The sequence below is a fragment of the Chelon labrosus genome (assembly GCF_963514085.1).
Source record: "Chelon labrosus genome assembly, chromosome: 19".
Taxonomy (NCBI): domain Eukaryota; kingdom Metazoa; phylum Chordata; class Actinopteri; order Mugiliformes; family Mugilidae; genus Chelon; species Chelon labrosus.
Genome location: NC_140352.1, coordinates 2,391,977 through 2,405,703, shown reverse-complemented (window position 1 = coordinate 2,405,703; position 13,727 = coordinate 2,391,977). Strand labels below are relative to the sequence as shown.

Here is a 13,727-nt window from a genome sequence, read left to right as displayed (position 1 = left end):
AATGAAAGCTGTAATCAGTTTCTGCACAAGACTAAAAGACGTAAATGTCCCTAAACGTTTCGCTCTCAGTGGGTGTTAGCAACCTTTAGCAGCAGTTAGCTGTAATGCTAACTGCTGCTAAAGGGTTCTAACTATGTGTCATACATGTTGGGTTAATGTAGGTGTGAATGGCCCTCTGGAGGACAAGCGATAACAGCAGATGAATGAATGAATGAATGAATCTTTTTCATTCTGTTAAAGAAACACTAAAAAAATATCCCAGCTAGAGGACAACTTAGAGGTGTCTCTCTGTGTTCGCCCTGTGATAGACTGGAGACCTGTCCAGGGTGTACCCCACCTCCAGACCAGTCACAGCTGGGATAGGCTCCTACCCCCCCCCCCCCCCACCCTGTGACCCTCCAGAGGACAAGAGGTTACAGAAGATGAATGAATGAATTTGAGGTTCATTTGTTTGGTCATAGTGTATTTGTTCCTTCTTTGCTCCCTGAACTAAAATAAGTTTGACCCCCGCGTCCTAAACAATGTTGGGCATGTTACTAGTTACTTCTCCCAAAAAGTAACCAAGTTAGTAACTGAATTACTCCACTATAAAAGTAACTAGTTACCAGGGAAAGTCACTATTGCGTTAGTCGCCGTCAGTAATTAACATCACTGGACCTAAAGGATCGATCTGAACCTAAAGAAGCTAAATTATAAAGTTAAAAACTGTTTCAAAGCACATGAACAAGACGCTGATGTTAAATTCTTACACCACTGGAAGAAAGTTCAGTTCATCAGGTGTCAACGCTCCTCAGTTCATGCTGGTTAGATTATTAAAAATGAATCATTGTTGTCTCTAAAAGATCAGATGTACATATAATAACAATAACATACCATAAGACCACTGAAGGGACCGAGAAGGAGTTAAAATACTAAGAGAACTAACCAAACTTAAAAAGATGATTTGTAGAAAAGAAATGCACAATAAATAATTAATGTAAACCTTAAATAAGTTTCTAATCAGACGGCAGAGAATGAGAACAGTTTTATATCTGAGGATCTAAACGTTTAAGAAATAACAACAAAGACAGAAAACATTTTAACATCATCGTATATTTATGTGGATAGAAACAAAAGAACCTGAGATAACGCCACATCCCCCCCGTTCCCCCCCCCCCATCCACGGTGACTTAAACATTTACACTTAAAGATTATTTAGGGAGAAAGAAAAACAACATTTTTTTTCTAATTAGTCAACCTTCCATCCACACACACAAACAAACGGTCAGAGCCGACGGAGCCAGGACTAAACGCTCTCCTCAGAAGTGCATAAAACAGAAATCCACCCGGCACAGCGGTCCTCATCACCGACGGAACAAAACTCCAACCAGTAACTGGGTTCTTTAGCTTATGTTGCAGGTAACAAAATGTAGAAAATACAAAACGACTACTCTCAAAATGTACAACAAAGTGAATATAAAAATAAGAATTGCGACTCAAACGTAGCAGTTCAATCTGTGCAAACGTGTCTAAACTATCCGATCATCAACTTGTCAGCTTGGCAGAACGAAACACGAAAACATGAAGGATGACGAATCTACACCACTAAAACTGGTTAGGTAGTCAACTAGGCCTCCGAACTGGGAAACACACACACACACACAGACACACACACACACACACACACACACAGACAGACACACACACACACGTCTAGAGCGTCCAGGAATAATCAGGTTACGACGACAAACAAACGGAAATAAGAAGAAATCTGTACAAACGGTTAAAGCAGGAACGCAGGAGCTGAAGGCGCCAGGTAACGACGCCGCCCGACGGCTTTAAAATAAAAATAAAGAAGATTCCCTTCAGTGTAATGAACGTGTGTTTTCTTATTTCTCTTTAAATCAGGTAAATTATTAAAAAAAAGAAAAGTACCCGACTGATTTGTCGTGCTTTTTTTTTTTTTTTTTACTCAAGCGACGGGTGCAAGGTTTGAGTTCGGGTGAATAAATATCTTTGAATACTTAAAAACAAAACTTACCCTTTTTAGTTTCGACGCAAACTCTTTAACTTTGTGGTTACTCAAAAAAAAATAATAATAAAAATAATAATAAACGGCTGCTTTGAAGTATTCTGAGCTGTAAGTGAACCTAAAAACCCAATAACGGAGCAGTCCTGACGGGGAACTGCCGTGTCCTACGCTCATTTTTGGCCATAAACGCATCTTTGGAAAATAAATTCATAGAAGCAGAAGTTCTTTTTGTGTTTAGGAATCCAAAACAAGTATAAACCCACAATATTATTATTATTATTATTATTATTACTGATTCATATATTTTTTAACGTGTGTAGAAAAGGAGTGAACATTCGTCCTAGACCTCTAAAACGTCCCGTTACCCTCCGCGATCAGAACGCCAGACCCTCCCCGGTGGTTTCTCCCACGGCGGCTGCGGGGTCTTGAGGAGAGGCCCGAGGTCCGGAGCCGGTGCCCTGGCCCGAGCAGCAGCCGGAGGCCGGAGAGACGGCGAGGCTGCGGAACAACAGGTCCATGGAGGGGAGCAGGGGCTTGAGGAGGCTGACGGGGCAAAAGGCAGAGGTCCCGTGCGGGGTGAAGTTGACCTTGTTGGGGTCGGGGCAGGAGGAGATGAGCTGGGCCGGTTTGGGTTGGTGCAGGGAGCTGGAGAACGGAAGAGAAGATCGGATTAAAAAAAAGGTTGTGGAAATGACTTGATCGGGACGTCCCAGGCGTTTAAAACAATAACAACGTACCTGATCTCCTCCCAGACTCGGACCTTTTCGCAGCCCTCTGGAGGTTCTCTCTGGAAGCAGCAGCTTTTGTTGGGTCCCGGGGAGGAGGAGATGAGGAGCGGGACGGAGACGTCGGCCTCATTCTGGGAGGAGAACGGAGACGGGACGCACGTCTCTGCACCGTCTGTCCCACCTGAAAACAGGAGAGGAGAAAGAAACGCTCCGTAACAAGGTAACGTGGAGCCGACGCGACTTTACAGAAGAAAATACACAATAAATAAAATAAAGAAAAACAGAATCAAGTGGAATACGCTGAGGTCATCTTCTACACTTCCTGGCATGACGAGTCAAAAAACGACTGCACTGTAGATATAACACACACTAATACATACGATCAGCTGACATCCGGTGTGTTTACACCACTGACACAGAGAGAGGGTGGTGTAAACATACCGCGATCAGCCACAACATTATGACCACTGACAGGAGAAGTGAATAACATTTAAACCATCTTGTGACAGTTCAGTGTTCTGCTGGGAAACTTCTGGACCTGGCATTCATTGGTGTGGATGTTACTTAGACATGTAGCACCCACCTAGACCAGACCAGGCACCCCCCCACCCCATAGGAATGACCCCCCCCACTAACAACATTGCGTTCCCAGACACCACAGGACACCCTCAGAAGGCCCATGTCCATTCTCTGATGAGTCACAAGGCAGACCTACACAATATTAGGAAGGAAGGTGGTCATAATGTTATGGCAGATGCTGCAGCTGTTAACTAAATAAATAATAAATTAATCTAAAGAAGTTTTTAACATGAGAACATGACTCCAACAGCAGTAGAGACCCAGTAGAGACAAACGTTGGTGTTTATTTGCATTCAGAGAAACTGAGATTAGCTCTGGAGACGCGTGTTAACCCCAGGTGAGAACACACGAACATGAAGCTGACCACTTGTGATCTGAACGAGGCCAAAGACTCATTCAACAGTTGTTTTAAACCCCGTGACCTGGGACCCAGATGGACCGACCTTGGTGCTGCTCCACGGGAGCGTCCTCCGCACAGTTGGGCTGGGAGGCGCCGATGTAGTTCGGGGAGGAGCAGGGGGAGGAGGAGGTGGAAGACGAGGACAGGGGCGTGGTGGCCGCCGCGTCGCTCTGGGACCCGCTGCTGCGGCTCTGCAGGGGGACCGGAGCTCGGTGGCCGTCTGGGACGTCCAGGAGCTGCTGAGACGGGACAGGGACGCCGTGGTTAAAGAAAAAAAACTAGACTCAACGGCGTGGTAGAGGATTAGAGATGATCAAGGTCGTGTTTGAGGGCAGGTGAGGTCGTTACCCGTTGCTGTGGATGCGGCGGCTGACTGATGAACATGCCCTCCAGCTCCTGGTTGAGGCCCTCCACGCTGCAGCGCAGGCGGGGCACGAGCGTAGACAGGGGAGCGAGGGGGATGGGGATCGGCTGAGTCTGAGGACGCAAACAAGTCCGGCTGAATTAAGGCTGCTCTACTCTGGAGGCCTCAGCAGATCTGATCCTTCCCTTCCTTTATGCAAGTACACAGAACTAAAAGTGTATCAACACATTCTTTAGAAACATGAATCTACCACTTAACACTCTGAACCTGAGAACCCTCTAACCACTACAGCCCAGTGGACTGTGGCAGCAGCTGTGCAGTAAAAGCAGAACTACACGTTTCATTCTGAAAAGCAGAAGCAAATTCGAAGCAGCGTCCTCCTTCCTGTTGCTTCAGTCTTTTAATTTCATGCACTTCCTGCTGCTGCACCACCACCACCGTTACTCAACGACAAGAAAATCAGTGTCGGTGCCGGCGGCGGCGGCGGCGTCACGTTGCGCCCCGAGCTCTTCAGAGGTGTTTTGCGTGTGCAGGTACCTGAGTAGCTCCAAGGCTACAGCTCCCCGGAGGACATCCACGCTGGCTCTCTCTGTCACGTCCTCCCGGGGACGCGGGTTTGCCGCACTGCTGCAGTTGTTGTTTTAGTTTGGCGATCTGCAAATGAGGACAGGTTGATGTCACTTAACAAACAGAGGAAGTCCTTCACAACACACACACACAACACACATATAATAAGTCATCATCCAAGGAGTTGTGGAGCTGTGGTGGAGGACGGATCTGATGAGTGAGGATTCGGAGAAAGAAAAGAGGGGGAAGTTTGATCACTGGAGATGAGATCATTGTTTCCCTGTTGCTCAATGATGTCAAAATTAAAGTCAGGCCACTTTTTAAGAGCGTATCAGCTTTGATTTAATAAAAACACGTTAACCCTTTAACCCCTAAACCTCAACATGTCTACCCTTTGACTATAAAAGGGTCAGAACACGTCCTGTGAGTAAGACAGCTATTTATAATTTGTGATAACCTCCAAGCAAATAAAAAATAAGAACCTCTCTCAGATGCTCGTCGCTGCCCCACGACGCCGAGCGCTTGTGGCTGCAGCTCCCCCTCCTGCTCTGGGAATAATCCGTCCACGAGTCTGGCGTCTGTGGAGAAGGAAGGAAGGAAGAAGAAGGCGACCATGAGAAAATATCAAACTTATATTCAAGCTTGGCTCCGCTGCGCTTAAAAAGTTCAGGTTAGACTTTTAAAAACACTCGTTTCACACTTGCCGCAGGTTGGCCTTTTATTTTTTTCCCCCCCTTTCATGCTCAAAGGCTGATTATGCAGCCGCATGTCACCATCCACACCCACAGAGTCTCTCTTTTCACACTTGTTCATGAGCAGAAGAGCAGGAGAAAAACAAAAGAGAGAGAGAGACGGGGGGGGGGGAGGATGTGGGCAACCAGAGAGCAGTGGCGAGTGCCTGCACACCGAGCAGAGAGGATGGGTGCAGTCGAAACGGCCTCGTCAGCTGACTGAAGTGACTGTTCTCAGGGCTGTGGTTCTCACTCTGTAATAGCTGTGCAATTAGTACCCCTCCCTCCCTCCCTCCCTCCCTCCCTCCCCTCCCCTCCCTCCCTCCCTCCACGTCCCACAGACTTCACACTCTGCAAGAAAACTGCAAACTAATCCTGACACGGCCCAATAATGGTTTAAAGAATATATCGTAAATAAAAAAAAGGAGAAACTTGTGATGAATGATAAAATCAGCTCTGACCTGAGTGGATTTGTCCTCGCGGGACAAACCGCTTTGACCCTCCGGTTCTTTCGGCCAGTGCCCCTGCAGGTACGGGCCGACGATGGCGTCCAGAGACATCGTCCGCCTCATGCCCGAGCTCAGCTGGAGCGACTTCGCCTTCCCAGCTGTCAGCGTCAGAAACAACAGCATTTTAATATTTACATTTTGGTGAAAAAGAAAACCTGCAGGTACGTCGCTGCACATAAACATCCACTCAGCGTTTCTTAAAGTTCACTTCACATCACCTCTCGAGTCGATGCGACAAAAATAATCGTGACACATTAGGTCACTTCCTTAAGGAATAAAAAAGTAAAACTCAAAAAGCAGCTGCAGTTCCTTTAAACCGCTCGTTTCAAGCGTTTAAACACGTGTAAATATTCACACGGCGGCTCAGCGTTAGTTTAAAACACCAGAGAGACGTTGATTCTACTGTTTTATTTAGTTTTATGACCTGAGGAGCTGATCTCTACTTTAGAACAAGCTCTAAAGTCTTTCTCAGAAAAAGGGAAAAGAAAGAAACCAGTCATTACTGAGGAAGTGCAAGTTAAATTCAACTTGCTTGCCAGTTTATTAGGTACACCAGTGACCATGACTACGTCCTAACAAACAGACCTGAACTCGGTCTTTACCTCCACGAAGGTTCTGGTTTTCAGTTTAAAAACGAAACAGAGACGTCGATTCATTGGTTTTAGTTTTGGAGGCTGTTGTCACGACGCAAAGAAGAGTTAATTATCTATCTACACTCACTGGCCAGTTTATTAGGTACACCAGTGAGCTTTAATACGTTCTGATATAAAACAGCCCTGCTCTAAATCTTTATGATTCAGTTTTGTTAAAGTCTCACTCACTTGGAGCAAATAAAAGCACCGGCCAATAAAATCTACACTCACACGCCAGTTTATTAGGTACGCTAGTGAATGCACTTTAATACAAGCATCATGAAGTTCCTGGTATTCAGCATTAGCTGCTAATAACTGAGAGAGATGTTAATTTAACTGCGTTTTATTTTATTTATTTATATTTTTAATTCTATCGTCATGACTTGAGGAGGTGATATGTTATTGTAGAACAAGCTGTAACGGTTATTTCTCACCGAGAGCAAAGAAAAGTCTGTTTTTAATCGTTTTCGTCATTAGAAGTAAGAAAATACAAATTAAAATTAAATTTAAACTCCAGTGAACATGTTATTCAGCTTTAGTTTAATTTAATTTGTAGTAACTTCAACTTAAATCCTCTAAAAACGACCACACAGCTGAGTTACCGCCTTAATTAAGAGTTTAGACTTAGTGCAGTAGATTAAATTAATTAAAGTGGATTTATTTAGACTAATAAAAAGAAAAAGCAGGTAAATACTAAAATAGATAACAGATCAAACAGCTGCAGCCACTTCCTTTTTAAACCCCTGATGTGTGATTCACTGAACAGATGTTCTTCTACCAGATGTTTCTAGACTCAGGCTTTAACATTTATTATTATTATTATTATTATTATTATAGTGATAAAGGTTGTTGATGGAGAGTGTGACAGGCTCATGGTTACCTGGCTTCCCCTCTCTCCGGCCGGGTCGAGGCTTGCTGGCCAGCTGATAGGGGACCGTGGCCTTGAGGGGCTGGGGGCCCAGACCGGGACCCCTCATACCCTGGTGCCCAGCAGCTCCACTTCGCCCGGACATGTTTAATGAGCCCGGGACCACTTTAGCTGGTGGAGTAGGGTGAAGAGGAGGAGGAGGAGGAGGAGGAGGAGGAGGAGGGATGGGGGGGTGGGGGTAGGAGGGGGGGTGCTAACTTCACCAACTCTTCCTCTTCTGGTTGATGATGACTACTCAAAACCGTTACAGCAAATAAATAAAATAGAATAAACCAGCCTCTAGTCAAACAGGTTTAATCTAACACGTGAACTTAAACACGATCCTCGACAGATGAGTCGTTAATAAAACCGTTAAAGTCTCGTTTTAGCCGTTTCTTCTTCTCTCTTCTCTCTCTTGTTGTTTCTCGTTAGCAGCCTAGCAAGAAAAACTTTCTTTGTGAGGAGATGTTTCTCTCGAACCAGGAAGCGGCTCCGGCGTCAAAAAAAACACAAAGTCAGCTCCGAACCTCCTCTACAACTCAAACTTTTATCCGTGTGTCGTTACAGTTTCTCGCTCCGGAGTTTGTTTTTGTTTTTTGGCCCCTGTACAAAAAAAATAAACCAGAAAGAAGAAGCTGCGTCCTCCTCCGCGTCCCGAGGCTGAAACTCCAAACACTTCAACCTCCACCACGCTGGTGTGGATTTAATTATGCAGGGGAGCAGAGGAGGGGGAGGGGCCACACGCTCGTGCTCACTCTGTGATTGGCCGCTTGAGCCTCACGCTTCGATGCTATTGGACGATCCGTCGTCAATCTGACACGCTCCATCTGCTGGCACCGCCCACTCGTTTTGTGTCTCCTCTCAACTGATGTTTTCACGTTAAATTTGTTTTTTAAAAACCGAATTTAAGTTTGGAAATTTACAAATTTACACTGAAAATGTACTTTTTATTAATTAATTTATTTTTAACAATACTTAAATACTCTAAATACGTAAGTATTCACTTCTTCCTGGTATTTAAAGGGCCAGTGTGCTCCAGCTCTCTAGCTTCAGCAGCCAGTGTTCAGACCTTCAACTTAATTTATAAAAGTAATCATTATTTATATTATAAAATTAGATTAGATTAGAACTTTATTATCATTGCATATAGTGCACAATGAAATACTAAAATAAAAAGTGCAAAAATTAACCCAATAAGTAAGTATTTTAGATGCAGTACTAAAATATAGATAGGTATATGCATAAATGCACACATACATGCACCTATATATGTACATATATACATATAGTGAGTGTTATTAAACATATATATGACAGAGAGGTAGAAGACATCTTTTCTGTCTGCAGCCATGAGGCTATTTAACGATCAGTAGCTTTATTTTTCCAGGTGGCAAATGATTTTATCCCTAATGTTGTATATATGTGTTTATTTATTTATGTCTACTTATGTATGATATGTTGTATGGACTGCTTGCTGTTTTTACCGTGGTGACGATATGAAGCACTGCTGCTGTTTCCTTTTAAAGGATTAGTAAAGTATCTTGAATCTTGAATACTACACACTACGGAAGGTACTATGTGGTATTTTAATACTAACAATATGAGAGTAAATATTCCAAGTTACAAATAAAAGTAGAAAAGAATCTGCAGCAAATTATGAAATGTGAAAGTACCTAGTTACTTGTGATTCATGTTCACAAATAGAGTCTACTCTATTATTAAAGTTTAATTATAGATGCATTATCATCTACTTTATTGATGAGGATGATTTAAACTACCTTTTTTTTACTTCTTGGAGGCTCAACTCTTTTTATTAATGATAATATTAATATTGAAGGCCGTAAAATCAATCCTAGCCTCTGAGTTAACTATAAAATCTGAATTATAGTTATTCTGACCAAATCACCTGTAGAGTTTCTTAAACACATAGCTTCTTAAGTTCTAAAGGACTAGTTCAGCTGCGTTTCTTCAGCATTTTTTTGGATAAACCATGACCTGGATGACTGAGAACCCTCACAGACGTGCATGCACTTTAATTTTCTTGCAGTTTAAAATGCACGATGCACATTTACGCTGCATTTTTATCTCTCATTGTTGCAGTCCTTCTCATGTGAGCATCAAGTGTTGTTGCATGCTCTGTCACCTCATAACAATAATGCAACGTGACAAAACAGTAATGCAGACTTTGTAGATGGAGATAGATGAATGGATGAATGTGCAGATAAAATGAATGGAAAAGCTTAAAAAAATACGATCGCTCCTTTAAAAACACGTCATCAACTTCTCTTATTCATTAATTTGAAATTATTTCCTCACACCATCATGAGGCCCAGCTGGGTGTGTGTGTGTGTGTGTGTGTGTGTGTGTGTGTGTGTGTGTGCACCGTCTGGGCGGGCTGTGAAGTGGTTTTGGGTGGTGTGTGTGTGTGTGTGTGTGTGTGTGTGTGTGTGTGCATTTGTTAGAGAGTGTGTATTGTGAGAGATAAATGTCTTGACTCAGTGTAAAAGGGAGTGCCGGTGGTGGGACAGGAGAAGAGGGCAGAGATAACGCGCTGTCATTTCTTGCACAAACCGACCCCGGACCAGAGCCGAGGCCTCGCCGCTGTCCCCGCGCTAACCCCCGAAATATGTGTTTCTTACACGGGACCTTAGCCCAGCGTGCTCAGATAACACACTGGTGTTTGGCTCACAAGAATGGGAGTGAAAGTGCTTTATCACCACGGGACGATTCGCCGCTGAAGCATGCGCTCGGCAACGTGCTCATCTATCTAGTGCGACTGCACCCAACAATTGGTGTCACTTTTCACAAAACAGTCAGAAGATAAAGCAAGATAACTAAACCCAACTTAGCACGACCCAACCCCCCGCCCCCCCGCCACCGGCATCCATTCATTTACAGCCAGGGAGTTAATTGGACAGTATGTCGATCAGGAATGTATCTCCCACATAAAGCATTTCTAACATTTACCAAAGGAGCTTCAGCTGCTGTTTGCTCTCCTCTGTGCGTTTGTCTGTGTTAATGAATAAATGAGCCTGACCTTTGACCTCACGCGAGCCATTTCAACCGCATCTGAAGAAGAGGCGAGGTCATGCTTCACAAGGTTAAGATACAAAGGGAGGGAGGGGGGAACAAAGAGTGACCGAGGCACGAGGGGAGAGAGCGTGGCCGGGGGGGTGCACCTAGTCCTACAGTAGATGAAAAAAGGCAGAGAAGTTAGAGAATCGTTTGGAGACAAAGAAGCTATAGACGAGCAACGCAGCCAAGTTTGATCTTTTCCAGTTATTGATTTAAGTTCTGCATTAAACCAAAACGGAACACCTGTAGCGTCAGAAAGAAGAAGAGAAACTAAAATCACGTGACGAATCATGTCTGCCAAACTTTACTGAAGAAAGATGATGCAGTGTGGATGTGTGGTGAGGTGGTAGTAGTTGATCATCTAAACAGAATCCATGGAGTCCACTCAGTCAAAGGCTGCACCCAAACAACAACAACAAACACTGAACGTTTAAAAGAAGAGAAAAGTTTCCTGGAGACAGCGTCAAGGAGAAACATCTTCCAGAGAGGGTTAGGGAGTTTATGGCAGCGTTGGATGACCAGAACATTTCTGGAGTAGAGAACACAAGGTACCAGCTACCCTCTCCACACTACATTAACTTTGACAGAAAGATTTATTGGACTGAATCCAGTCCACTCTAGGAGAAGACAAGGAAGACAAGGACAGACTTTAGGAAGACACAGGAGACCAACTCTAGGAGAAGACAAGGAAGACAAGGACAGACTTTAGGAAGACACAGGAGACCAACTCTAGGAGAAGACAAGGAAGACAAGGACAGACTTTAGGAAGCTACAGGAGACTAACTCTAGGAGAAGACAAGGAAGACAAGGACAGACTTTAGGAAGACACAAGAGACCAACTCTAGGAGAAGACAAGGAAGACAAGGACAGACTTTAGGAAGCTACAGGAGACCAACTCTAGGAGAAGACAAGGAAGACAAGGAAGGACAAACTTGATCGGGACATCCCTACCAGCAACAGCAACGGTGATTAACCACGGGACAGACCAGCAACACTGAGCGACCAAATGCAAACCAGCGTGACTTACAAACAGGCATTTCTTACGTAGTTCGTGATGTTAACGTTGTCTGACATTGTTTTGACGTCACGGTAATCTGCACAACTTAATGAAAATTCATTCTCATTCTACTCCAGCTTCCTCCCACCGTCTAAAGACATGCTCATTAGGCCGTAGGTGTGAGTGTCTCTCTGTGTTAGCCCTGTGATAGGCTGGAGACCTGTCCAGGGTGGACCCCACCTCTAGACCAATGACAGCTGGGATAGGCTCTAGTCCCCCCAGTGACCCTTAACAGGACAAGCGGTTACAGAAGATGAATGAATGAAAGCTGTAATCAGTTTCTGCACAAGACTAAAGGACGTAAATGTCCCTAAACGTTTTGTTCTCAGTGGGTGTTAGCAACCTCTAGCAGCAGTTAGCATCACAGCTAACTGCTGCTAGAGGGTTCTAACTATGTGTCATACATGTTGGGTTAATGTAAGTGTGAATGGCCCTCCAGAGGACAAGCAGTTACAGCAAATAAATGAATGAATGAATGAATCTTTCCCATTCTGTTGAAGAAACACTAACAAATATCCCAGCTGGAGGACAATTTAGAGGCACTGAGTGTCTATAAAGATGGATGAACCCTCAGGACATTTCTAAAGAGCTGATTTGAAGCTCAACGTGGGTGGCACCGGGTTGACCAGAGTCTGACTCCTCCTGACCGGTTAAAAAAAAGATGGATTGAGGGTGAAGCCGAGGTGGGACACCCACCTGTCACCGACCCGGGATGCAGAAGTCCACCCGGTTGCACTTGCAGCCTCAGCATTAAAGATTAAAGATTCACCACGCACCAGCATGTCATGTTTAAAAAAGAAAAAGGCAGTTTTATTGCGTTTTTTTTTGTTTTTTTTAAATAACACAATGTTTCCTAACTCTCAACAACACTGCATTAGAATTGCAACGTACACACAGAGAACTGATAGAAGTAAGTATTTCATGAAATTAATATAAAAGACACGCTTACTGCACATTCACTATTCCTCTTCCCGCTCAGACTGTTCATCAAGCTCCGGTTTGTAGAAAAAGGGACAATGGTAAACATTCATTCTGCATAGTCACGATTATTATGATGTTCTTGTTGTATAAGTCCACACTGTAGTGACTCCTCAAACCTCTGGATCCTGACAGCTCTTAACTCATATCACATTCTCCTAAACTCTGTATCTAACCTACTGTATGATTGAACAAGGCCTAACATCGTAAAGTTGCTTCTGTTAAACCGTCTGGCCTCGCTGTCTGCTTATAATAGTGTAATATAACATAAAACAAGTGTTGTCTAAATGGTTATAACAGCTCGTCTCGCCTCCTCAGGCAGAATGAGACACGGGGACACGGACGAGTGGACGACGGAGACACAGGTACAGAACAAACCCCTACAGTGAGTTTTGGATGATACAGCTCGGACACATAACTGCACAAAAAAAAGCGTCATGACCATAGACTGTAAATAAAGATGGACGGTGGAGCAGCTCCTCTAAAGTGAAGCCAAAGCAACTAGAGCTCCCCCTGGTGGCTGGCTGCAGTATAGGTCATAAGCTCCACCTCCTCCATGTTAGTAGGCGGGACTTGCGCCAAACTAAAACACTGAAATACACATCAAATAATTTTTTTCAAGGATGGTTTCTGTCATTTTAGGTCGTTAATATAATGTCGATGAATGTTTTTGCAATTTTTATATGCGTTTTATTTGGGATGTGACAAAATGGCGACCACCAGTTGCCATGCCAACCGCTATTGGCAAAGAGTAATAAAAAACAATTTTTAAAAACAAGTCCAGTGTATAATCCAACATCTCCTTGGAACAGGTGGAGGTAGAGCAGAGCGTAGTATTAATTAAACTAAAACATGAATGAGTCTGGAGGAAGTGTGGGCGGGGCTCCACTTGGCTCCGCCCTCAGACCGTACTGGTCGGACTCTGGCTCCAAACTCACAAGATGGCGCCGCCCGTATCCCTGGGAAAATAGAGTCAGTTTGACCAATGAGAGGAAGAGGAGACGTGGTGTCCATATTTATATACAGTCTATGGTCGTGACGTGAAAACTGTTTGATTTAATCACGTGGAGACAATGAAACGACGGTGAAGAAGAAGAAGACCACGAGGCAGTACTGCAGCTATTCCTGCTTCTTTGTCGGACAGACCCAGAGAGGGAGGGGGGGTCCCGCTCTTTCACAAAAGTTGAGT

General features: G+C 44.1%; 1 protein-coding gene across 3 annotated transcripts; it reads right to left on the bottom strand.

The window, feature by feature from the left end:
• Positions 1-1,166: 1,166 nt before the first annotated feature.
• LOC311504187 (protein FAM117A-like) lies at positions 1,167-8,130 on the bottom strand. 3 transcript variants are annotated; one of them, XR_014699619.1, is made up of 9 exons: positions 7,402-8,130; positions 5,842-5,987; positions 5,132-5,227; positions 4,620-4,736; positions 4,067-4,195; positions 3,762-3,957; positions 2,749-2,920; positions 2,021-2,656; positions 1,167-1,815 (listed from the first exon to the last, which is right to left on the bottom strand). XR_014699619.1 is itself a non-coding variant. In XM_084567192.1 (8 exons), the coding sequence occupies exons 1-8, from the start codon at positions 7,532-7,534 to the stop codon at positions 2,386-2,388; spliced, it is 1,260 nt and encodes a 419-aa protein (XP_084423318.1). In that variant the 5' UTR covers positions 7,535-8,130; the 3' UTR covers positions 1,167-2,385. The 3 variants fall into 3 exon arrangements, 2 of the variants coding, with proteins under 2 accessions (XP_084423318.1, XP_084423319.1); XM_084567192.1 differs by having other exon boundaries at positions 1,167-2,656; XM_084567193.1 differs by having other exon boundaries at positions 1,167-2,656; positions 3,762-3,954.
• Between the last annotated feature and the right edge of the window lie 5,597 nt (positions 8,131-13,727).